This window comes from Filicampus tigris, chromosome 12 (assembly GCF_054856515.1).
Source record: "Filicampus tigris isolate MCC_2025a chromosome 12, RoL_Ftig_1.0, whole genome shotgun sequence".
Classification (NCBI taxonomy): domain Eukaryota; kingdom Metazoa; phylum Chordata; class Actinopteri; order Syngnathiformes; family Syngnathidae; genus Filicampus; species Filicampus tigris.
This window is the reverse complement of record NC_141228.1, coordinates 3885517-3912500: the sequence shown is the minus strand read 5'-3', so window position 1 is coordinate 3912500 and position 26984 is coordinate 3885517. Positions and strand designations below refer to the sequence as shown.

The window sequence follows — 26984 nt, the reverse complement described above, 5'->3', positions numbered from 1 at the left end:
ATCTCCATAGTTAATCCCTTAACAGCCCTAATATATATATATATATATATATATATATATATATATATATATATATACATATATACATATATACATATATATATATACATACATATATACATATATATACATACATATATACATATACATATATATACACATATATACATATACATATATATACACATATATACATATACATATATATACACATATATATATACATATACATATATATACACATATATATATACATATACATATATATACACATATACATATATATACATATATACACACACATACATACATACATACATACACACACAGACACACACACATATATAGAGAGATTTACATATACAGTATATAGATATACATTTATACATATATATTCTTTAATAAAATTGTAAAAGATAGGTAAACTGAAAAGCACATTTAAGTGCTTTTGCAAGACTTTAGGTTGATCACTGAGTCATTTGCAGTGCTCCCGTGCTGTTTTTCTCACCATTTTCTTGTGATCCTGTCTGTGAATTGTGACTGTGGCCTCTTTGATGGCGGCGTGCATGATCTCATGGAAGTCACAGAATCTCTGCCAGCCTTCATCATCTTTTTTCCCCAGATTTTCATTGAGCTTGTTCTTCTTTGACCTGCCTTTCTCTTTATAAATCACCGGCATCTATTTTGAAGACGCACACATCTTATGTTATTTAAGTAGACTCTGCAAATGCACCATTTTTCTCATGTTAACAGAACATTTCTGTTCAGTCCAAAAGCTATTTAAAATGACACAATTAGAACTAGGCCAATACAAACAATTTAAAGAATAAAATGAAAATGTAACACAAAGACACACTGTTCATATGAACTGTGAGTCCGAGTTTCGAAAATGTTTTTGTTGTTACTATAATATAGCTTATACTGGGGTGGAATGTCCTAAAGATAACAACAGTTTCACTTACTGCCGGGGTCTTTTTCCTCCAGGAAATGCCTGTTGTACCAGACACACATACTTGTACATCATGCCATTTGTCCATGCTCTGGTTTGGGCTTTGTTCTTGGATTTGGTTGTAGTACACTGTAAACACAGACACACACCTACAGCTTAGTTTAAAATACTGGAAATGAATTAACTGTAAGGTTTACAAGTTTCTTAAAAGAACCAAACAACACAAGTTAGTGTTGGTTTACACTTGTTCTGTGCCACTATATCAAATATATCCAGTTCATCAAATCCAAAATCATGTCACATTTGTCACGTGACGAGCAGAATTTGGACCCAGAAGGACACAGAAGTGGAAAAACAGTCTTTATATACAAAAATACAAAATAACAGAAGAGAGCAGGATTAGATGCAGAAGTCATGGAAGAAAACTTGAATTTCTGAAGTGTCATTGAGCCACTCGAGCTTAAATGCTGAAAGACATCAGGCAGGGCTGGGCAATAATTCATTATCAATATGTATCGCGATATCAATAGAAAAGCCTTTGATAAAATGTTCGATAGAAAAAGAAAGTGTTGTAGGATCCTAAATATACGATCTGCATGCTGTGCTGCGCCCTCAGAGAGCTTTCCGGAGCAGATATATAAACTGATGTCGCGTGTTACCGTTTTAAGGTACATAAAGCAACGGAACCGTCGAAAACATTACCTACATGCACCAACACAATTTGACTGGAGTGAAATAGCTCCGCAAACGTTAGCTACATAATGCACAAAGTTGAAACAAAACACAGCGTAACTTTGACTGGAACCCGCTGCTTGAAACTTAACGATGCACGTTAATACGTCGGACATAACAGCAATTTCAGTAAAACCGTGGTATATTAGTTAATTAGTTAGATGGATTTACGATACTCCAGCTTTCTGCTTTCTCTCGTTTTCCAGTAGTACTCCTGAGTGACGTCGCTTAAAGTTTTCGTTCATGGCTGATGTGCCATGATGCGTGGTACGCCAAATCAGCTTTACAGAGGGTGCAGACGACCAACTCGCTCGACCTTTCTTTGAAGTATGTCCATACTTTGGACGTTTTTGTCCGCATTTTTAGCGGGGACCATTTCTATTGTGCGCACTTGTTTACAACTGACGCAATGCACGTGTGACGTATTTACGTCATCGACACTCAAGCGTGCGTACGTGCCGACGTATTTTACGTCATCGATACTTGACGTCGACGGTTTGTTGTGCGTCCCGACGTATTTACGTCATCGGCCACGTCGACTGTGCCGACTAGTCGGGACAGCTCTACTCTGGTTTCCTCCCACATTCTAAAAATATGCATGGTAGGTTAACTGGACACCCTAAATTGTCCCTGGGTGTAATTGTGAGTGTGAATGTTTGTTTGTCCCTCGTGAGGATAAGGGTTTCGATTATGGATGGAATGGATGGGTTGGTTTCCGAGTTTTCCCTTGCCCTGTTGGGGGGTTTAGATCCGGGGATGTCACTTATCCTTGTCAACTGTGGGGCTTTGAGACTGTTTTGTGATTAAGGGTATACATATGACTTGACTTGAGCATGTCACAAAAATACAATACAAAAATGTTCTCTTCAAGCAGTGCCCAAGAAGTAAAAATCAAGAAAATCTTACTTAAATTTCCTCCATTGATGGTGTCTCCTTCTTGTGTTACACTCAGCGAGATGGGCTCCATTAGTTCACTGCCCAGGCCATTGGTCAGGCTCTCCAGAGTAGCCAGATACTTAACCTTCAGGTCGTGCAGAGTGATGTTGCCGGTGCTGACGGTTTTGTTGTTAAATTCACTGAGGAATTTCTTGAAGACATTGTTGATGCGGATTCGTATCACAATGTTTCGCTGTTTTATGCTTGCATCTAGCGCCTCTGGAATGAAATGCCTGTAGCTGGAGGAATGAAAGCAGAAAAAAAGGAATCTATTAGGAATATTACTCTTTACCTAATGTGTGTATTACGCCGCCTTTATCACTTCCTTAAATGTTAACCATAATGCCACACATTACTCTGCATGAATCGTTTGCTATTAACTCTTCCAATGCCAGTCATTATCAAAAAAGAGAACCTCGAGTGCCAGCCAATTTAGAGCATTTTGACTGATCTTTCAAGGCTCACAGAATAGTTTCATGACTCTGTAAACACAGAAACTACCAAATGAAAGGTTAGATTATTTTCTTTAATCACCAAAAATTGTTTGTTTCTACCTCATTCCATTCTCTAGTAATCACCGGTTGGTTACACCCAAATCACCCATGTCGGACCCAAAAATGCAGAAAACAAGCTTTTTGTGAGAAGATATATTTTATGGCAACAGTGACCTTTATTCTATAAATCATTTTTGGCTTAGTGATACCTCAAACATGAACAGTCCTTTTCTTCGACGAAATACCAACAACACTAATGAAAATGTGCTTTTGATGGCAAAATGTATTTTCAAAAAAGAACACCCAGTGTAAGAATTTTATATTTGACAAAGTTTACAAACTATTTGTACGTTATTTAGTAGCAGTATTTATTAGTGTGCGTGTGTTCGGGATGTAACGATTTATCAAAACTCGATGTAAAATCGACATAAACTGCTTAAAATATGCAGCGATGTAAATAAAACTAAAATGCAAGAATTGAATTAAAATAAAAGAATGGCATAATAAAAAATTATGTTCCTCCTAATCTTTAAAGGTTTTTTTTCCCCACTCTGGGTGCATACCACATTTTGAATGTGTAGATCAAATTATGCATATTAGAGAAGTAATAAAAAACGTTTTGGATTAAGGTTAAATGAAAACAAAATTAAAAACCAATACAAGTTGTTAGTTTGGTTTTATTTAGGACAGTGCTTTTCTCTAAGTTTACTCATATGATTTCACTCTTTTTTACAAAAAAAGGCATGGTGCCCAAAAAAAGTGAAATCATTTTTTCTTTTTTGTATTTATAGGTAATTTCATAGTATTAATGCAACTCAGCATAGTGTATAGTTTTTGGTTCCATTTTAAAATGCACTATTTACAATTTAAAAGATTAAGACCACAGTATTGTCCTCAATTTCAATTACTCCATTTATAAACATGTCAAGAATGCTGGCACAAGCTGCAAAGTTTAATGCAAGTTAAATGTACTTTCATCTTAATTGTCTTTATTATTCTTTTGTACATACCTTAAAGAATTCTAGCTGTAAGCTACCGATAGTCATATGAGACCCTGGTGCGATTATGCCGCGATTTACATATGATTCGATTAATCAACTAATCGCGACTACTGTTGATGATTAGTTGACTGGCAAAATAATCGTTTGTGGCAACCTTACTTGACATGAAAATAAGGCCCTGAAAATCGAATCAAATCGCGGCTTGAGTGAATCATTACATCCCTAGTGTGTGTGTCCAGGCATGCCATGTATGTTTGTGCATCTACATGTAATATCCATCATCTTTTCTCTCTTTTGTGAGCCTCTTTGTAGTAGATTTTACTTGACAAACACTCTGATAAGTGGTAAATGGGCTGGTATCGCACTTTTCTACCTTTGATACTCAAAGCACTTCCCACTGTACTTCATTTACCTCCTGATGGCGCAGCATCAGGAGCAACTGGTATCTTGCTCAAGGACACTTCGACATGGTCACAATGAGGCTCGACATGGTCACAATGAGGCTCGAGCACCCAACCTCTGAGCTGGGAGACAACCACTCTACCACAGGGCCTTGCCGCCCCAATCACAAGGTGCTTTTAAATCCTTATCAATCTGTCTTAGTGTTCTTGTGACTCAGGTTGCCATCTTGCTATATGTTCGCATGCCAAAGGACTCTATGCAGGCAGCAGTTCCGCGTTTAGGGTGAGGCAGTGTGCTAACTTCTGATCACGAGTCTAACGCGATACTGACGGCATCGAACTGTTCCAAATATATACTGTATCTGATTTTATGAGCCATTTGCTGTTTCACAGTGCATGCGTGCCCGCGAGTACATAGACTCGCATTGCTCCTTTGAGACACTGAGCTCAACTTTGCTTGTAGACCACATACACAGCCACGACTGTAACAAAGTGCTGAAAGAATGACAAAAAACAAAAAAGCACAAACTAGAAAGTGTTTACTGTCACTGTATGGTGCAGATGCAGCGCAACTGAGGTTATGAAAACATAAAAGACAACAGCATACAGTATATCAAATATACTTTAATAATTCAAATTTTTGTTCTACACCTCAGTTACTGAATTTACGGACTACAAGACGCACGTGATAAAAAGCCGCAACAGCCATAAAAAGAAATGTGTACATACTTCGCACATTGCCCGCTTTGTATTAATAGCCGCGGGTCTTCACATTATAACAAGGGTGCTATGCAAAGAAAGTGGTCACAGAGATGGATTTCTTGAAACACTTTTTACGTTACCTTTACCTTAAACGCTTGATGCTTTTTTTCCCCCAAACCTCTCAGTCTCCCTTGTCACACAAGTCCAATTCACCGACAAGCGTCACCATGCAGCAGTGCAGCATTTGAAAACCAATTTGTAATGTGTTAGGGAGACACAGGGGATGCCCGGACCTATATATAAGTCTGTGAGGGAATGTCGCTTCACTTGCTGTCCTGTCGTCCATTGCCAGCGATGGTGGGAGCCGGTGGCCAAACAAACAACAGAGAAACTGCGGTCGCACTGCAGAGGTGGCTATATTTATGGCACTCGTTTCCTATGCTCAATAAGCTCAACTCAAGGTGTTAATTTTCACTCTACTATTTCTCTCTATTCGCTAGGGCTGCACGATATTGTAAAAACATGAGATATGGGATATGGTTGTTTAATATAGCGATATAGATATTTAACATGTACCTACAGAAGTTTTAATCATCTAATGAAATATTTTTTTCATTCAGCAAATTAAGCAAGCTCAACATATTCTTAACTAATTAATTGTAATTCCCCTAGATAATGTCCAAATATTTGGTGGCGATGTGCATTTGAGTTTGCATCTTACTGGTCGAATTCAGGTACAGTTCCAGAAGAAACTTATTGCATGTTTTTGCGATATGCATACTGCATAGACCAACATGGCAATATCGATATTTTTTCGATATATTGTACAGCCCTAATATTCGCTCTTACACAGCCATAAACACACACTTCCACAGCCTGCTCCTCCAACACTCGTGCGCACTCCAACCGCAAATGGCTGATGAATCAGTATGAGGGTAGACTAGGACAGTTTCATGTGACAAGGCGATGGGTAAATCTATTGGCAGCTTGAAGCTCGTCAGTAAAAATTAAAAGCCGCAGGGTCCAGAAAGTACAGTAATGTCTTCAGTGTCAGCTCTTCAGCAACTGAAAAATTGCTGAAAATTCTCTAGTTTATTTTAAGGTTTCAGTTCATGTAGAAAAATCTAAGATCGAAAGAGTCAAGACATTCTTTGCTAAAGTGAATATCTTACTTGAGTGATTGAGAAGCGGTGGACAGGGGCATATCCACGGTCATGGCGTAGTGGGTAACAGCTAGCACAGCCATTCCGAGACACTCATTTTCGATCTCTTTCTGTTCTGTCTCAGACAGGCATGTTCGAAGGGGTATCATACCTGTGTGAAACTCACGTTGGCCCTGGAAGACAAAAACGAAAAGACGTAAAAATATGTGAATAGAGTTAAAGAGGAGACAGCTCGTTTATTTGTATTTCTACATGACTATGTGTGTCTGTACTTAAAGCGGAAGTCAACCCAAACATATTTTTTTCAAGAATATGTTCACAGCAGACCCACTAGTTGAAACACGGCATTCTGATAAATATTGCGTTTGTGGAATAAGAGTTAATCCACTCGTTTTTAGCCATCTCTCGGGGCGGTCATTTTGTCACTTCTGTTGACTGAAAATGACATCACAACTGCTCACAACGACTAATCACGGCTGACCTGTTTTCTGAATCGGAGCCGTGATTGGTCGTTGTGATGCCATTTTCAGTCGAAAAGTCGACAGAAGACAAAATGGCCGCCCCCACAGATGGCTAAAAACTAGTGGATTAACACTTATTGCACAAACGCAATATTTATCAGAATGCCCTGTTTCAACTCGTGGGCTTGCATAGAACATATTCTTGAAAAAAAATGTTTGCATTGAGTTCCCCTTTAGGTTTATGTTTTGAGATTTAGCTGTAAACTATGACAATCAGTTTGTACTGATTTGACACTGACAGCAATTAGCCCAGCCATCATCAGGAGCTTCTTGTTTTGCAGTAGGGGAAATAAATCCCTGAAGGCTTTTGTCGTATATAGTGCCTGGTAGAGTACTAATAAGAAACATTTACAATAATATACCACTGCAAAACAGGAGTAGGCAATTAATTTTGCAGAGGGGCTACATGTGAAACTGTATCGGGTTTCGCAAGCCACACCAACATGTTTATCTCAACATTTTTCCATATGATTTATATAAATTAAAAAATATATATGTTCTTATCTTAATAAGATGCCACTTGTGTATGTATGTATGGCATTATTTGTTTTAATTAGAACACATGCAATTTTAATCAAATCATTAGCTGACATTAAAATGACAAATAAATACTTCATCATGTCAGCAATTACCTCATTTTTTTTAAAGCATGCTGGCATTGCAAGCACCAACCGCCAACTCACATTAGCCATTCTAGTTGTGATGGATAAATATAGAGACAGATGGATATACAGTATACAGAGACAGACAGACGTCTGAGATTGTGAATTTGCCTATCACTGCTTTACAAGGATTAGCGGCATATTTATCTGACTTTTTCTTAATAACCTATACTTGGACTATACTGAGTACTCTCAAATTCCCAAAACATGCATTTTAAGATCATTCTAAAACGCCAATAGGTGTGAATGCAAATTTTTCTCTGTGTGCCCTGCAATTGGCTGGCCACCATTCCAGGGCTCTCACTTATCAAAGATGGTGCAGGATTCATACTATGTACATTTTTTCCGGAATCCCGCGAGATTCCCACGGGACGGAAGTCAACTTTACTTTCAATCACAGGATTGGGAAGGTACATGATAAAATGTTCACGGGAGCAGACGGGATTATTCAGAAGTAAGAATAAAAATGTACATGTGCAGCCATTTTTAATGTTGCTGACCTCCAAAATGGGAGCAATACGGGAGTGGGTGTCAGTCTGAACTGGAGAAGGACCGAAGTGGGAGTTGTTTTTTTTCCACCGAGAGCGGGACAGGACAGGATTTTTTTTTTTTTTTTTTTTTTTTTTTTTTTTTTTAAACTGTGGTCCGGGACCGGGACAGAACATGAGTTTTTTCTGTGGGAGTGGAATGGAACGGAAGGGAAAATACACTCCCGTGTCACCCTCTAACACACGTGTACAACTAAATAAAGTCAGACCTTTTAAACAGTGCATACACACACGTGTATGACATACTTTGCGCATAATTTGCATACACATCTGTCAGGTTCCCCGTTATGTGCCTGCGCAGCGTTGATAACAGAGACCTAAGGTCACTGTCGGCACCATCTGTGGGGCCATTCATGGACAACGTCCCCGCCCCCAGTGTAGTATTTCCATGCCAAACGTTGTGTTTTTTTTAATATGATTAAATCTATTTAGGTTACTAACAATGAGATAAAGATTTTTAAAAAATAATAATAATAATAAAATAAATATAAATAAGAGTAGCTGTTGATTATTTGTATACGGTCACATCACGTGTTGCCCAAGTGCCACATGCAACTGATGGCAATGTTATTTAGGCTGACTGCTTTCATACCTGGACTGATTATTGGCACCTCCACAGTAATGTACAAGAATTCATCGTCGACTATGAGAAACATGTTTTCAGACCACAGTGTCAAAGTGCTATATAAAAAGGCCCACTTGGTTCTGTCTTCAACTTGTTAACTCATGGAAATAATGGAAAGACACCGCCGCAATGCAAGCTATGAATGAGTGATGGAGCAGCAGAATGCAACTGCCCGCATTGATCTACTGCACAGCCCCACACTTCATGGTTAGATGTGCTCTGACGCCGACACTGGTCCAGAGCATACCCCACCTCTCCCCAGAAAACATGCTTGCAGATGAAGTACCTGGTAAAACAGGTACTCAAGAGAGGGAGAATCCAGAAGTGGTGCTCCTTCTGGTGTTTTCTGTTGGCTCAGGCCTCCTTTAAGTTTACTTATGCAGTGTCTCCAAACTGGAGACTCCTCTTCATTGATGCCATGCCAGTTCCGGAAAACGAACCTGAGAGTCAAAGTAAATGGGAACAAAACAGTTTAGAGATGAATATTTATAGCGTAACTCATTTAAAATGTACCTGATTATACTGAATCTTGATATCTATATCAATTTATAACTTCTAAATGTTGTAATTAATAAAAGGTATCCTCCTAGTTTTTAATCCTCTTTCCTTGGAGGCTTTGACCCACATTGATAGAGAGAAATCAGATGTTCCTCTAAATTAATGCTTCATGTCAATGTCTGCCTTTACAGCGTGCTCTACCTCGAAGTTATTATATCAGACTGTTATCAAGTGACTGCAGAGGCCATACAGTATTAGTACAGTGATCTCATTTTTATTAGTGGGCTTGGTTGCTTATCATTGAAACATGTCACACAGTCAGTAACAGTAGGTGTGTTTTTGTTGTTGTATGTAAAACAAGCTACAGTGAGGGATGTACAAAGGTCCATAACATGTGGCAAACTTGTGCACATGAGCTTTTCTATACCGAAACTTTTATAAAAAGAGCAAAGCAGAACGCACAAAATGATATGTGCAATCCACAACAGGGTCTTTTGCGCTGCTCTTTCTGCATAAACTATTACTTGAATATAATGTTCCTAATAAAGGGGAACATTATCAGATTTATAATCTCCAGTATATATAAGATGGTTCGCATTGCTATCTTTCAAATGTAAATTTGTTTCCTCACAGGCCTATAGGACAGCATATGTACAGGTGCAGCTCAAAGTCGAATATCATGGAAAACTGATGAGAAATACTGCATGTATTTACGGACATTATCAAAAAGCTAAGTGGAAGGAAAAAGTGTTGTAGAAACAGTTCCATATATAACAGGATCAGAAAACAGATCCATATATATATATATATATATATATATATATATATATATATATAAATATATATATATATATATATATATATATATATATATATATATATAAATCTATATATATCGATATCGACCAATATGAAACACTTATATCGTGATATACTTTTCAGTCATATCGCCCAGCCCTAATATATATATATACATACATACATACAGTATGTAGAAGGTGCCTTCAATAAGTTTTGAGACTTTCTTCGTAGGGCCAGTTATCATCATCATCATCATCATCATATGTCATTAAAATACACCTAAATAAGATAGAATACCAATTTTTGTTATTCCAGGTTGAAAGAGACAACTGAACATGGATGTTAAGCAAACCCTACTAAACCACGCTCGTCACAGCTGACTTTTTCCAGAATGCAGTCGGGATGCGTTTAGCTCTGAAAGACTGCTATGCCGACCTATGAAGTGCTTCAGACTGCTTATGGATTTACTTGCATGTGCAGACCATCCATGTTTCGTTGGCACAAAAACTTTAAGGGTGGCAGAGAGTCTGTGAGAGATGTGGGAGGTGAAGGAAAGTCAGACCATCGGAGCTGGTGGGGAAAATTCGTACTTTTATGGAGGAGGACTGTCGAGTGTCAATAGAGACAATAAGTGTACCGTTTGGAGTCAGTGTGGGAAGAGTGCACACAATTATTCATGATGAATTGAACATGCAGAAAATTTGCACTAAATTTGCCCCACGGCAAAATGCTCTCCAAATCCTGTCTGTGGCATTTCCACCAGGACAATGCACCAGTCCACAAGTCCATCCATGTTTGCAACTATTTGACCGAGATGGATATGGAACTCAATCTTACCTCATGCGATAGAGTAACCTAATATTGGTCTCATCTGTGATCTTGAATTCATAGTTAGGCGGGCACCACATGCCTGTCACTTCATTGTACAGGCCAAAGAGACTGTGGCACATTGGAGAAATGGCTGTAGAAAGGGAAACAAACAGGGAAAACAATCAAACTCATACCTTTTGTCAAGTTCATCCCACAAACAATATTTTTACTCATGTGCTTCATGATTTGACATGAACATTATATACACTCAAAAAATAGTTTTGTTTTTGCTGCCATTTTTCGTGAAAAAAATGGAAGGCTTTTTCTATATACACAAAATGCCCTTTCTCTAAAATATGATTGACAAATTGGTCTAAATCTTTTGTTGATGAGCACTTCTCCTTGAAAAGTTGGTCCACTCTTCAGTGGATGTGCAAAGCAGCTGCATATTGGCAGGAATTGGAACTCGTTCAATCAATCAAGCAAACTTTATTTATAGAGCGCTTTTCATAAATTGCAATGTTTTCAAAGAATTTGTTAACTCATCAATGGTGTCCAAACACTTATCACTACTTCCAAAGAGGCGCTTCCTCTGATTTTACAGCAACTAAATGAAGGCTATTATGGTTACAAAACATGGCTGCACAATATCTCGAAAAAAATATTGTGTTGGGATGTTACAATATCAGCAATATCATATCGCGATATTAAATTTGCCACAAAGTCATCATTGTCATGTCACGATATTAATAGCGGCAAATTTGTTTAAAAGCCAGGGTTGTTTTACATTTGTGCAGTTCCAGCACCCTCCGGTGGTTGATGAGAGAATATCGTGGCCATATCACGATATTGGGACATTCCCAATACATACACAGATTATATATATACATACATACATATATACACATATATATACATACCTATATACACATATATATGCATACCTATATACACATATATATGCATACCTATATACACATATATATAAACATATATATATATATATATATATATATATATATATATATATAGTGTGTCAAAATATCGCGTTAATTGCGATCAATTCATTACAGTCCCACGCAACTTTATGTTTTTTTAACCGCGTGTCCACTGGGGGGCACCTGCGCCCTTTTAATCCGCTTTCGTTGAGCCAGAAATGCGCCATTGAACTCAGAGAGGTGGCGTGCACTCAGGCATCTCTCTCTCTCTCTCGCTCTAATATACATACCTGTATATGCATATAAATATATACACATATTGTCACGGGTTCGTTTGAGAAACTTAAGGAAAACGATGGCACGGTCGAAAAACTTCAGTGGTGTGTTTTTTAATCTCACCAAAATTGCACCAACAGGTGAAAAAGATATTTACAGTGAGGACTCAAGTGATAAAATAACAAAAACAAAACAACAACAACAAACAAAGAAAAAAAAAATATTTACAATGGAATACTCCAAGAAAAACTTCTCCAAGAAAAATTTCAAAACTTTAACAAAAAGTTCAACTTAACTCTCACTCCAGCAGCCAGTCACACACGATGCCACTAGGCTCAGCGCTCTCCACAAATGAATTTGGGTCCCTTTAAATGCACTTAAAACCTCCTTCCGCGTAAACAGATGGTAGGGCAGTTATACATCAGTTAATCAAAAGTTGCTAATGACTAAAATAAATCAATGTTATCTGCACCATATACAGTACACTCAATCTTCTCTTCACAGTTACTCTATTAACAAACAAAAAAACCCACTAAATCCTAAAATAATACACCAAACTACTATTACTAATGTTATACATTAACGGTTACATAGTGCCGCCGTCTCTGTGTGACCTATATCTTTGCTGCTGTAACACTGCAAATTTCCCCATTGTGGGATAAATAAAGACCTTCTTATTCTTATTCTTATGGTTGAGTCCAGGGTCAGGTAAACCTCCTCAAGCACGCCACCGAGATCTATTTAGGTCACGATCAGAAAGTGGCTCGGTTTGGGTCTGTGACATGCGTCCAACTGACGTGGGGGGGAGGGTGTTGTGTGTGTGTGTGGGGGGGGGGGGGGTGCGGCTGCGTGCGTGCGTCTGCGTGTTGAGGTTGTGCAGAGGTTATGGGTTCGATACTCGGTCCTTGTGACCATGTCAAAGTGTCCTTGAGCAAGATAATGAACCCCCAGTTGCTCCTGATCCTGCGCCATCAGTAGGTGAATGTGAACTCAGGGTGAGGCGCTTTACAAGTGAAATATCATTTACCATTTAAATGTAATAATATCCATATCGCAATAGTCAACACCCACATTTAAAGGGAACAACTTTCCATGAGTGTATATTACGTGGAAAATCATCAGTTTCTTTTCAACAATGTTCATGTTAATGATTCACATGACAATCAGCTCATCACATGATGACACTTTACCATGCTGTAATGTAGCGTGACAACATGATTTGAGTATGGTAGTTAATTTGACTTTAGAGCACATTTAAAACACATAAGTGTTCTCATCAGTCTATAAACTTTCTTCCAGGTGTTTTCTGGCTTGTTTTTGTATTTTTCTGGGCAAATTCCAACCTGGCCTTTATATTTTTCTTTCTAATGAGTGGTTTACTACTACTGGTTTAAATCTTCTGCCAATATTTGATTGTGATACCTTCACTCGTACCCATTGTATGTTGTTATGCTACGTTCAGAACAAATGTGAAATAGCGATTCGATCCGCGTGCTTTTCTTGAGTTTGATCGTGGGATACAAAGATATCGTATTTTCCGGACTATAAGATGCTACTTTTTTCCTGAATTTTAAAGCATGTGGCTTACAGACTGGTGCAGCAATTCTGTGGATTTTTCTTCCACCTGTAGGGGTGGTCTAACCATTGTATTGTATTGTATTGTACAATACAATACAATTGCCATTAACAGTATGCGACTGCAGGTGGAGTTCAACAGGCGAGGGCGCTATGCACTAGGTTATGAATTAGGTGGTATGCAGGTACGCATGTGCAACAGAAATCACCGATGCGTACCGTCATTTGCGTCACGACGCGCATTTGCATACCTGTACACACTAGTGGTGCAGCGCAACGAAACATCTTTGATTGGTAAGGATCAAGCTTCAGTTCAGGATGGCCACGATCCACAGAATGGTTGGTGAAAAAAACTGCGCGTTCACAATAAGGCAACGTGATTAGTCGGCATTCAGCAGAGGAAGTTGAATACCCAAGATCACGTAAGTTGCACGCTGTCATTGTATGATACAGCACAAGTCTCCAGCATTAGTGGCTAGCAGCTGTTATCATTAGCTGGTAGTTCAACAGCTGTTCCTTGGCTTAATTACCTTTTTTTTTTTTTAAACTTCTTTTTCTGTATTGTGGACCTAGATTACTTTGTAATGTGCTGTCCATTTTTTAAGAAAGGTGCCTTAAATTGCAGTTCACGTGTTTTTCATTATGGAAAAAAAATGTAAAAAACTTTGCCTTCATTTAATATATAACAACACGTTTGCCTAATAATTGTAAGAAAACATTCAGCTGAAAATGTCTGGCAGGATATCTTGAAATGTATACACTGTACCACTTACAAAATTGCATTAAATTGTGTTCTTAAATCCTAAACGGCCATATTAGACATTAGGAGTTGATTTTTTTTTTTTTTATGGGCAAAAGCGTTTTAGAAAATAAATGAAGACAAAGTTCGATTTAGCTTTTTTTTTTTTGCTCATACAAAAAACGATCCGATCCATGACTCAAAATTTGTGACCGATCCGAACCGTGACTTATGTGATCCGTTGGACCACTAGTGAGTACCAAAGACAATCTCCTGGTACTCATGCAAGTACCGCATGAAAAAAGTCATGCGCACCCCTGCAATTGTCGATTAAAAAAACATGTTAAAATGCAAGAAATTGGCGTTGGCTTTAGAAGGATAAATTAGACAGTGAAGCCTGAGACCGATATCTTACAAAAACAGACATTAAAAATGGTTTGGATCCCAACAGAATTCCCAATACTGAGTGGAGCTACGAACCGGACCTACTTCCTCCTATGTGTGAGCCGGATATTTTCCCTTACCTTGTGTGTAGTGTGAGTGCCTACACTTCGATGGTATTTAAACATTATAAAGTTTTAAACTCTCATGTGCAATTTTCAAACGGGTAGGTGCAGGACCTGCAGAAGATGAAGGCGGCGAATCAATAACAACACCGTCATTCGGACTAAGGTACTGTTTGCACTGTTTGTTTGTATGTTTGCTTGTGAAAACGTCCACTTAAGCTACACAAACGAATGTACTCATTTCCTTTTTAAGAGTGTATGTGATCGTTGATCATTCCTTCTTTCCTTTTACCTCACTCACTGAGCGCATGCACATATGTGACTAAAAAAGAGAAAGCAAGAGGATTTTAAACTATTTTAACTTACCGCTATGAAAGTGTACAGAGCATACGCTCGCCCAAGGTGGAAGGTTGTTTATTGGTGAAATGTTTTCATCATAACCAAGCCAACTGATTTCTTTTTGACATGTCCGAAACAAGGGTTCCCTCGGTCTTCCGCCAAGTAGGAAACTCAGTCCGTTGTTAAATTTTCTTCCTTTGCGATCGTGGGTGGCATTGCTGCACCCACTACCACAGCAACGGTTCACCATGTTTATAAATTTCATCCGTCTAAATCAAGCGTGAAACACAATAAATATACATGTTTTTTTGTTTTTTTTCTTGATTAAAAAAAAAAAACAAATAAATTTAAGTGGGTGCGGCTTGTATCAAGGTGCGCTTTATAGTCCGTAAAATACGGTTGTTTCACTCATGCGCCATAAGAGAGGAAGGGCTCCTCCTGCACCATAACAGAAAAAATATATATGAACATCGCAAGTGAATCAGGTGGCCGGTGGTTGTACTAAACCTTTGGATATTATTGTCAACTTGGTTCACAGTTCAACTGCTGTAAACAACACTTACCAGAGCCGCCTATTTCCTGGCAGCATTCTCAAAGCCTGCTCCATTTTGGCTCGATCCCGGCCGGTATTGGAATCTGGCTGTGGTGTACAACTACCGGTGCCCGTTGTCCTACATTGTTTCGCCACTCTAACTGCACAGGACGTTGTGTGTGCGTGCATGTCTTTTTATTTTTTATTTTAGGGCACCGTGCGTGTGGTGTGGTAAATATATTCTCGGCATTAAGCGGCTGTTACAACGCAGTGTATGGCTTCTAGTTCAAATTTACCAACTTGAGCAACTCACCTCAAACACGTCAATCATGTCACCCGTCTATCTGCACAAACTGCAGTAACTTTATATGTAATTGTGGTGCTCAACTCGCGTTCGGTCTGAACGTAGCATGACTGACATCTCCAAACAGATGTTTTGGTGCCTTTACAACATTCACAATGTTTCCATCATCGACTGCAGCTGTTTTCTTTGATATTGCCAATTGGCATCTGTTATGTAACAAACCAGAGGTTTCTTTCTTCTAAAAGACCTTCAAAATATTTGTGTAATGATTCAGATTATTTGCTAACCTTTAGCTTCTAATGAATATTTGAACATAGCTCTTGATTTCATGTTGGTTACATAAAACCAGAGCTGGGCATTGTACTAAAAATTGAGCGTCCGTCTTCCGTCAGCAGCAAGGGTACCCTCATTCCCCATTTTTCCCGAGGGGAAAAAAAGTGGTACCAGTCATCTATAGGCCGGTCCGCCTCCACTTTTAAACGGACGTCCGTTGGCGAGTCAAACTAAACTTTCAATCGCCCCCACTCACTGACTCACTGCATTTTGGAAGCCTCTCCCCATCTTGGTCTCTCACTCAAATCTATCCCCCAAGCAACAACTCACTATTTTCGTCCCTGCGCTCGCCGCGGCCATTAAAGCCTCACCACGAAAAATGGACTAATGACAGATTGATGACGGATGACGAACTAAATAAAGGGGTTTTCAGTCGACGCTTAATCCGTCTATTTTAAAATTTGTCCCGTCATTCGTCGACCGTCGGCAAAATGGGCGTCCGACAGTGACGGACCGGTCCGTCACATTGACGGAACGCCCAGCTCTGCATAAAACGTAGTACAAAATAAAACTCAAAACAAAAATTATCATAGACATTGAGCGCTATTATTACTTATGATCCTGCTATTGTTTGAATAACCATTAATAAAACACACATGTGCACCTACCTATACATGCCTGCCAGTCACACATTTCAATACTTTTGCCCACATGAAAATGGGTGGATCTGAACCAAGTTCAATCTTTTAAGTTGTGTATCAGATCCAAATATTATTTAAGTAGAAAACGGAGATAAAAGTAGGCCTGTCGCAAGAGCTGGGCGTATGACTTATGATATGATATGTCTTCAGCTAAACAACAATCACTTACAGCATTTCTTCGCAGCCTCCACACACAGCTCCTCTGAAGTGTAGCAACCTTTGAAGAACTCCAGCTGATGTACATCTGGTAAGTAGAAATGGATTTCCAAGCCCCAGGAGGAAGAAGGAGAAGAGGTGAGTTTGGTCCTGCTGTTGGATCTCTTCATTTTTCCACAGAGTAGCCTGCTCAACTCCATCATCCAATGAAGTGGCATCCAGACCCTGAATTAGGGTATGACGATATACATTAAATTACTATGGGACAAAACATACAGTATATAATGAAATGGCTTCATCCACAGAATCTATCACTTAAAAATAATTAAATACTTCCTCAACAAGTTTGGACATGTGAGTCAATGAACAGTGAAACCTCTAAATTCAAATACGGCTGAGGTTGTACAATTTCAATTTTGTGCTTGTGATGGCAAAAAGGTCAAGTTTTATTATGACTAGAAAAGCAGAAATAGAACTTACTGCAGCATATGAAAGCGATGCACACATTTGTGTCATGGCTGCTCACCACTATAAGTATTCATTAGTAATTACAAGGTTTTATGCAGTGGAAGTGCAGAGATGACAGGACCAAAGATGCCACAACTACTAAACCTTGTCCTCATTAGGGTGACTGAATTTGGGCAAGAGAGAGGTAACAACCTGGACTGTGAACTGGTTGCCGGGCAAGCGATTTGAACTATTCAAAAGTGTCTGGACACAGTTTGCATTTTACGAACGAAGAACAGCACGAACGAAGCCACATGTGATATAAAACTTGTCGCACAAAAATTAAAGCCTTTTTGGTGAAGAATTTCTGGGCATAGTTCGTTGTCAACAACAAAGCAAATCAACAATTGTAGAGGATGCTGGAGTCGCGATATCAGATCCCTTTGTATAGTCATTCTACGCAAAAGAATCATTACTGTAATGATAAAAAGATAATGTAATATTGTATTGTGTGATGAGATGTGGTCACTGGAGAAAGATCTACTCTTAAACCTGGTGAGTGTAGTTCATTTGGTTTTATTTTTGGTACCTTGTCATGGGTTCATAAAACAGCCCCGTTTTTAGCCTGATACAAAATCATATTATTGCTTTTTCAGGAGACAGCACAATTTTAGCTGAAGGATTCAAATAGAGCTGTTATATTGAGGAAATTCAGAAAATACATATTCGAGAGGACTTCATTACATCACAGGTGAACAACACAGACAAAACAAAAGTGGTGGTGTCAATAGATGCTAAACTGTCTAATTACGTAATTGACAAAGTCATTTTTTAACATTTTTGAAAAACAAGAAAAAACTAAACAATTCAAAGAATAATAGTCCAGTTGCCTCTGATCACTGACAATCGACACAAAAAAGAATTAAACAATATTTTTAGCAAGCACATTGGTATGCTTTATTGATAATGTGACAGTAAGCAAAACATGACTTAGGTCATTAAACTATTAGATGTCATACTGCTTGAAATAGAATACTAACTAAAGTAAGGAGGGAGAACTATGCGTGTTGAGTAAATTTACATATTTGATTTCACAATGGTTATTTGATATATTTCTTAAGTGAAGCTTGTAATTAACCTAAATGCAAACAAGTCAAGGCTATATGACACTGTTATTATTTATTTGGTTGTAAGAATGGCCGAATCTAACTCCAGCCCGTTATTTTCAGTTATCTTACTTGATGTCATGCATGTAACCTAAAGAATATGAAGAGAGCTTAATATCAAGATAGAGGAGTGAGCTTTATAGTACGATAGTCCTATCTTATAGTGCAGGAATGCGCAACTGACGGCACGTGGGCCACATGATCACGATCAGAGTGGGCTCTTGATTCATTTAGGGGGAGGGGAGAAATCTTTTTCATTTTTGAGGGAACCAAAAACATTTATTTAAAAAATCAGTACATTTTGCCGCCCGTCATTCGTCGCAGGCGGCAAGGCCACCCATCAGTCATCATCAGTCTGCGAATATTTCAAACCGCACCAAAACTGCAATTGTTATATTATAGTTATATATACAAATAAATACACATTCCTGTACATAAAATATTAGAGACAAACAAACAAACAAACAAACAATTTATATATATAAAATGGCCATCTCTTTTCTCTGTCCATCCCTGCAGGGTGTACAGTTCATTACTACTGCGACAAATTCAACTCCTTGCAATTGACAATCACTATGCACTCTTAAGTAGAACATTTGTGACAAACATTAGACAGTATTGATCCAATCTGCCCATATGTGCTTCGTTGTCCAACTAATGTGCACCCTAATACACGATCATCCCAGTTTCCATATGACGACTACTATTTAACAACACCATATGATTATTAGGGTGGCGGCAAATCATACTTGATTTTGCAGGTCCTCAAAACTTAGTCTTTACAGGAAGAGGTACCCATTTAAAGAGTATAATATACACGTTTAAACCACAGTGTCAACTACTGGTTTAGTATTTGAGATATTATTAAATTGGTTGCATTATAAGATCCTGGTACCGTTGTCACGTATACAACAGTGACATCATCTACATCCATCATCTAGTAACGTTGTGATCACTCTCGACATTAGCGAGGCCTCATCTTACGGCTATTGTAAAGCGGAGACACTTATGAACGGACACAGGAACATGAACTACTAGCATTTGAAATACCCTAGCTTTGCCGACATTATTTAGCCTATTACGAAAGCCAGTTCGTAACAGTAAGTAAAGAAAACAAGCTACACTACACAGCACGAAGAGCGGGGGAAATGACAGCAAGATTTGCGTGCGTGACATGACGAAAAATGACATCTTTTTCTACTTAAACATTGCATTATAAGATCCTGATACCGTTGTCACGTATACAGCAGTGACATCATCTACATCCATCATCTAGTAACGTTGTGATCACTCTCGACATTAGCGGGGCCTCATCTTACGGCTATTGTAAAGCTGAGACACTTATGAACGGACACAGGAACATGAACTACTAGCATTTGAACTACCCTAGCTTTGCCGAAATTATTTAACCTATTCCGAAAGCCAGTTCGTAACAGTAAGTAAAGAAAACAAGCTACACTACACAACACAAAGGGCGGGGCAAATGACAGCAAGATATGCGTACGTGACATGAGGAAAAATGACTTTTCATATTTCAGATCTTTTTCGAATTAAACATTGCCTGATAGAGTCGCTTACCAACCAGGTTCTTAGCCAGCCAAGGCTATTCGGAGACAGCTGGCAGGTTACTTCCGTTAGGTTTAAAACATTTGACACTTCGACCAACTTAAGAAAGAAAAAAAAAAAGGAAGTAAGCTGTTTTTAAAGATTTTGAAAACCATTCATTGGAAATTTGACGATAAAACGCCCAAGAAAAACATCCAGGATCGACGGCACTTGGATTCGTTCGGTTATTATTTTCTAAAATTCGAAGAGATAAAGACAGATATCGAGCTAAGCTTTCCTGACAAGCAAGCGTCCCTTTCCCGAAAACTACGCAGCAGGCATGTTAAGGACGAACGCTGATTGGCTCTTTGGACCGTCACTCATGATGACGTTTTAATTATTCGACGCCCAGGTTTGGATAATGCTATATAACATTACGTTAAGCACATTATTTCAACTCGCATATTAAATCTACAGTACACTGTATAAATGTTTTATTTAGCATATTAGTATATATCTACGGCCACAAGAATTATCATCACTTGCACGAGACCCAATGCCGGCACAACAGAATTTTGATTAACACCAGAGGTTATTAGTAACTAAAACCTATATATTATTTATTACTGTTTGGAGTTTGCAGTAGTGTGGAACTACATGGAATCTTGTTGTGGCTAATATTTCGACTCTGCCAAATTATTGGAATGAAGTTGATTGACAGATTGAGTTTGTTGCATTGTTGTACCGCTACTTGTTTTTTCCTGTATATTCATCAATGATATCAATTAATAATAATGATAATAATTGTTATTATTATTATTATATAGCGTGTGTGTGTTGTGTATATATAAATATATTAATTATTATATAATAATAACGTGTGTGTGCGCGTGTGTGTGCGGGTGTGGTTGGGTGTGTGGGGGAGTGCGTGTGTGCGTGGGTGGGGGGGGGTATTTATCTGCCTGTCATGAGTCACAGGTTAGAGTGAGACATCTGTGTTGTACAATTGTACATACTTCAGTCTCATAGTCTCATGCTGGGGATTTCCTCTGTAATCCTATCACACGTGACTAGAGGTGGCAATTAGGTACACTGAGAACTCAGGTAGTAATACTGATCCATCTCCTTCATTTAAGTAAGAGTACATACACTGACAAGTACAAAAATAAAAAAAATGATCTTTCCTGACATTTATAATACCCGTTTCGGTAATTTGGCACAACAGAAAAAAAATACTTCTTTTTTATCCAAACCAATCTAGCAGCTGAAGCATCTATGCAATCAACGAAACGCATCCCCATTTCTTTGCTAACGTTGTGAACGGCCTAAAAAATACTACATTTGCTAATGATAGCAACTGAAAAAATCACCTTATTTGTATGGATTTTTGGGGATTTGATGGAGAATTTCTGAATGTCAGAAACTTTTGGTTTATATGGCTGGCACATCACAAAGCAATCATGTATCATTCTTGGGAGACGACTTCAAACAATTCAACAAGCCATGAAAGGGAATATCTAGATTCCCCGAATCTGTTGCATATTCATTGTTAATGAACCTAGTTGGTTGATGTTACTACGTTTTGTTACTGTCCCTGTTTTTTCCACGCAATCAAAATGTAATCTCATTCACTTTATCTTTATTTACTTCTCATTTCTTACATTTTCATCAACCGCCGAGATTTTTGACAAAACAAGGAGTAGAAAGTACAGATATCCATGTTTAAATGTAGTTAGAAAAAGTAAAAATTTGCCAGACAAATACAAGTACCTGAAAAATCTACTCAAGTACAGAAGCAGAGTATTTGCATTTTGTTACTTCCCACAACTGCACAAGACTTAGTGTACCTTGTAAAAGTATGGTTCATATTAAAAATGTTGAGTTAATAAGATGCACTTACACATTTGAATAGAAAAGAAGATATATTTATTATATAAACATATAATAGAAAAAAAAGATAATATTGATATGTCACACATTATACTGTACTGACTTAATTACATAGGGAACTGAACCTGTAAATAAGTGCAACCGTTTTTGTTTACATAGGTACTCACATTTCTCCACATGCTGCGCCAAAAGACTGAATGCCGTTTGTTCCGCTGTGTAAGTGTCAAGATGGCTGCCATCCTTCAGTTATCACAGTACTGTACCTTCGATGGGGACAGCATCAGCACTGTGATAACTGAACCAGGGCAGCCTGTCAAATCTCGAAGTCTCCAGGCGTCTTCCAACTATAATGGATGGATGATGGTTCACAGGTGTACAAAAACGGCTTTTCTTTTGCCTATTATACGCTTTACTGATAGAACTCATTACTCAATATAAATAATGTCATACAGGAATACAGACATTTTCTTGACTAAGGGCTGTATGTTGTATAGTTGTGGTAATAAATTCATGACTGTTGTTTTCTTTAGTTCAGTGTTTCCAACTTTTATTGAGCTAAGGTACATATTCCACATTTCTCACAGCACACCACCAAACAAAATTATCACAAAACATATATATAGGCCTACTGACATAACGTCAATCTCATCTCAACTGATCACAGATTTATGTACGTTGTGAAATCTGAACTTGTTAAACTGAACACAAAACTCATATATCGAATGTCTGCTCGAACAATTTTCGATGGTACTTTCTGCGCCTACCATGGTGACCACGAGTAACGGGGAATCAAGGTTCGATTCCGGAGAGAGGGAGCCTGAGAAACGGCTACCACATTCAGCAGCAGGCAAGCAAATTACCCACTCCTGACTCGGGGAGGTATTGATGAAAAATAAAAATACAGAACCCTTTTGAGGCCCTGTAAGGCAAACAGAATTGTTAAACCATAATTTTTAGACCAATTACCGGTAAATTTGCTAATTTCCAGAGCTGGACATTCCGCCTAGACGGCGGACCGGTCCGTCTGTCCGCCTATGATGGACGCCCATTTTGCCCACGATAAACGATAAATGGGAAATTAAAAAAAAAAGGAAGCATTAAGCATAAACGGAAGTGGATTTTCGCCTATCTATGTAAGCGTCTATAACCTGACATTGATTAATGTTACGTTTGATGCAGGTAAGTTTGCTGCTTGATTCTTGTATTTTACATCAGGCATGTTTTTGGTCAGCTAATGGGTCCTAACAGCGTGCCGTGTGACCTCACAATCGAGCAGGCCACAACCAGGGGCGGAGCCAGAAGGTGGCTAATGGGTGGGCCCGGAAAAATCAGGGTGGGCCTGAATATTTCCCTCACTGAGCACAATCCTCCTGTCCCGACACATCGTATATTCAAATAAAATGACAAACTGAATAATATGAAGTTCAGATCTTCACAAAAACACAACGAAACACAAATTCAAAAACAATTTCATAATAATTTACCCAAAAAATTAAAAGTATATTTTTTTCATGAATCTCACTGGGTGGGCAGTCTCTTAATCTGGGTGGACCTGTGTACACCCAGGCCCACCCATAGCTCCGTCCCTGGTCACAACATAGACTGTAGACAAATGTACAGTAGATGCATGCTCGCAGATGACTCCTGTTATTGTTGGTTGTATTCTGCCGGTTTATCTCAGAAAGAAACATGCTGACTAAACACTGCTGCTATGGAACTTCCAGAAATGATTCCAGCCACTACGACCGTCCACATATGAAGGATGTATTTTTTATTCGTTTCTCGAAGTCCAAAACATAGAGGGATAAATGTGAATCATGGGTCAATTTGTGCAGTGACACAAATGGCCAAGTTTAACGCCAACAAGGAGAAGCTTTTTACTTTCATATGTCGTAAACATTTCATGGTTGGTTGACGAAAGTGCGTTTAAAATGATAGAGAGACTGACCGATAGGTGATTTGGGCGGACAAAATGGCGGATAAACGGACGGCGGAAGGGTACCCCCCGATGTAGGCGGAAGGAGATAAACAGACCACAATTTTTTTGTAAAATGCCCAGCTCTGCTAATTTCCCATAACACACCTGCTGCTCTCTCACAGTCGCAGCTCCAGTGTGCCACAGCACAGTGGTTGAGAAACTACTTTAGTTTTAGTTTATGTAGAGTGCGATGGCAATACATGCCAATCTTTTTTGGAGGGGTTCTTGGGGAGGAACCACATTTGCAATCATACAAAGTTTGATAAACTAACTGTGTCTCATCTCGCTACTATCTGAGCAGTGCCAGGAAAGTTTGGGTTTCGCCTCAAAGCTGTACTGTATACTGTATTGTGCATGGCACCCATGCGTAAGCAAGTCACTAAAAGTAAGGTGTTTAATCATCTTATTCATTGGACTTTAAGTGCAAATCAGGTTTCACTACTCAGTGAAAAAATATATAATTTTAGCTTAGAAATTGTGTGCAAAAATAGTGTAATTAATGATAATATTTGCATATTTATATATACCTCATTTTAATATTAAAAACATTTTCAATGTTTCCTCTGTAATATTCACATTTCTTGAGATGGTAAATTTGGGGGTTTCGTGAGCTGTAAATTATAATAATCCAAATTATACATATATTATACTTGCTTTAGCCATTAGATGGCACACCCCTTGTATCAATTATCTATACCGCTTATCCTCACAGGGCTTGCAGGCGTGCTAGAGCCTATCCCAGCTGTCTTCGGGCAGTAGGCGGGGGAGACCCTGAATTGGTTGCCAGCCAATCGCAGGGCACACAGAGACACAAACATCCGCACTCACAATCACACTAAGGGGCAATTTAGAGTGTCCAATCAACCTACCATGCATGTTTTTGGAATGTGGGAGGAAACCGGAGTACCCGGATAAAAACCCAGGCAGGCACAGGGAGAACATGCAAACTCCACACAGGTAGGCCGTAGCCGGATCGAACCCACGACCTCTGAACTGTGAGGCGGACGTGCTAACCAGTCGACCACCGTGCCACCCTCGGTGGCGCAACCACTACACCTTTTTGCTGACGACTGACGAAAATGACATCACATTTGCTCATTCTGCTTTAGAAAAATGAAAAAAAAGAAAATTATATATCTATCCATCCATCCATCCATCCATTATCTATACCGCTTATCCTCACAAAGGTCGCGGGCGTGCTGGAGCCTATCCCAGCTGGCATCGGGCAGTAGGCGGGGTACCACCCTGAACCGGTTGCCAACCAATCGCAGGGCACACGGAGACAAACAAACAATCACACTTAGGGGCAATTTATAGTGATCAATTAACCTGCCATGCATGTTTTTGGAATGTGGGAGGAAACCGGACTACCTGGAGTTAGAAAAATAATACTTTAAACAATGTCAATAAACACAAATACAATTTCCAAAATGTTGACAAGACTAAATTTGTATAACATCTGTTTAATTTATAACATGAAAGTAAGGTTAATGATATAATTTAGAGAACAACTTAGTTTTATTCAAATTAGGGTGATGCAAAAATGAGTACACCCTACTGAAAGACTCTAGAGCAAAGCTAGATTTTTGACTGCAAATGTCCACAGATGAGTCTGATTATTCATTACACAGGTGTCAAGCAGACAGTTGACTATAAATGGGTGTTACTTAAAGAAAACCCTTTCCCATTTCATGTTGTTAGCAACGGCACCACATGGAATAGAAATGTCATAAGACCTGTGAAAGAAAATAATTTCTTTTCACCAAAAACTTGGAGCCTAAAAATATATTTATAATATTTATATTTATATATAAATGCTACCATCTCTCAGAGACATCCAGGTCATCAACGGAAGTTATCATCTCGACAGTAGTGTCTTCTGATGAGAAGGGTTGAAGAAAATTGGCATGCAAGTTCACTGCAGTTATCTAAGTAAGTAGAAAGCCAAACTGGGGTGACTGTTTCCCGTGACACAATATGGCATACACTGCAGAGGAATGGCATGCATGGGTGCCGTAAACCAAGGAAGCCTCTTCTAAAGCCCAGGCATAAAAAAGTGCGCCAAGAGTTTGCCAGGGCACATGTTGACAAAGATGATGACCACTGGGACTCTATACTATGGAGTGATGAGACCAAGATAAATGTTTTTGGAACTGATGACTTCAAAAGTGTATGGCGTCACAAAGGTGAGGAATACAAGGAAAAATCACTTCGTGACCTTGGTCGTCGTGCACTTTTCCAACATGACAATGATCCGAAGCACAAATCTAAGGGCACTGTTGGATTTTTGAAGAAGAACAGGTTAAATGTGATTCAGTGGCTCTGTATGACTCCTGATGTGAACCCAATTAAACACCTATGGGGACTTTTGAAGAGACAAGTTGAGCATCACTCTCCATCCAGCATCTAGTCTCTAAAAGAGGTCATTCTTGAATAATGGAAAACGATTGATGGAACAAAATGTTGCCAGTATGTCCATTCCATGCCGAGAAGACTTGGTGCTGTCATTAAAAATCATGGAGGCTATACAAAATACTTGATGTAGAAGTTTTTGTTGTGGGGTGTACTCATTTCTAGCTAGCTGCTGGCCGCAAACGGGGGAGACTTGTGCCATATCATTCAAAGACGGTTTTATTATATATGTATGTGTGTATATATATATATATATGTGTATATATATATATGTATATTATTAACTGGTGGTTTCTTAGCGTCCTAAGCCATTGAATGTGGTATGAGTATCACAAAGTGCAAGAGAGAAATAGAACAAGTGAGG

At 38.7% G+C, this 26984-nt stretch overlaps 1 protein-coding gene across 5 annotated transcripts in view; it reads right to left on the bottom strand.

Moving 5' to 3' along the window:
- The window catches only part of jak1 (Janus kinase 1), a 52435-nt gene that overhangs the window by 23334 nt on the left and 2117 nt on the right, over positions 1-26984 (bottom strand). For 2 of the 5 annotated variants that reach the window (XM_086046874.1, XM_086046875.1), the window contains exons 3-9: positions 17196-17407; positions 10871-10994; positions 9021-9174; positions 6388-6551; positions 2588-2856; positions 963-1078; positions 509-679 (exon numbers count right to left, since the gene is read on the bottom strand). In XM_086046874.1, the coding sequence (XP_085903000.1) occupies positions 509-679; positions 963-1078; positions 2588-2856; positions 6388-6551; positions 9021-9174; positions 10871-10994; positions 17196-17407 (1210 nt within the window). Of the gene's footprint in view, positions 1-508; positions 680-962; positions 1079-2587; positions 2857-6387; positions 6552-9020; positions 9175-10870; positions 10995-17195; positions 17408-17662; positions 17682-20373; positions 20705-26984 lie in introns of those variants that run through there. The other 3 variants (XM_086046878.1, XM_086046877.1, XM_086046876.1) reach the window with 3 other exon arrangements.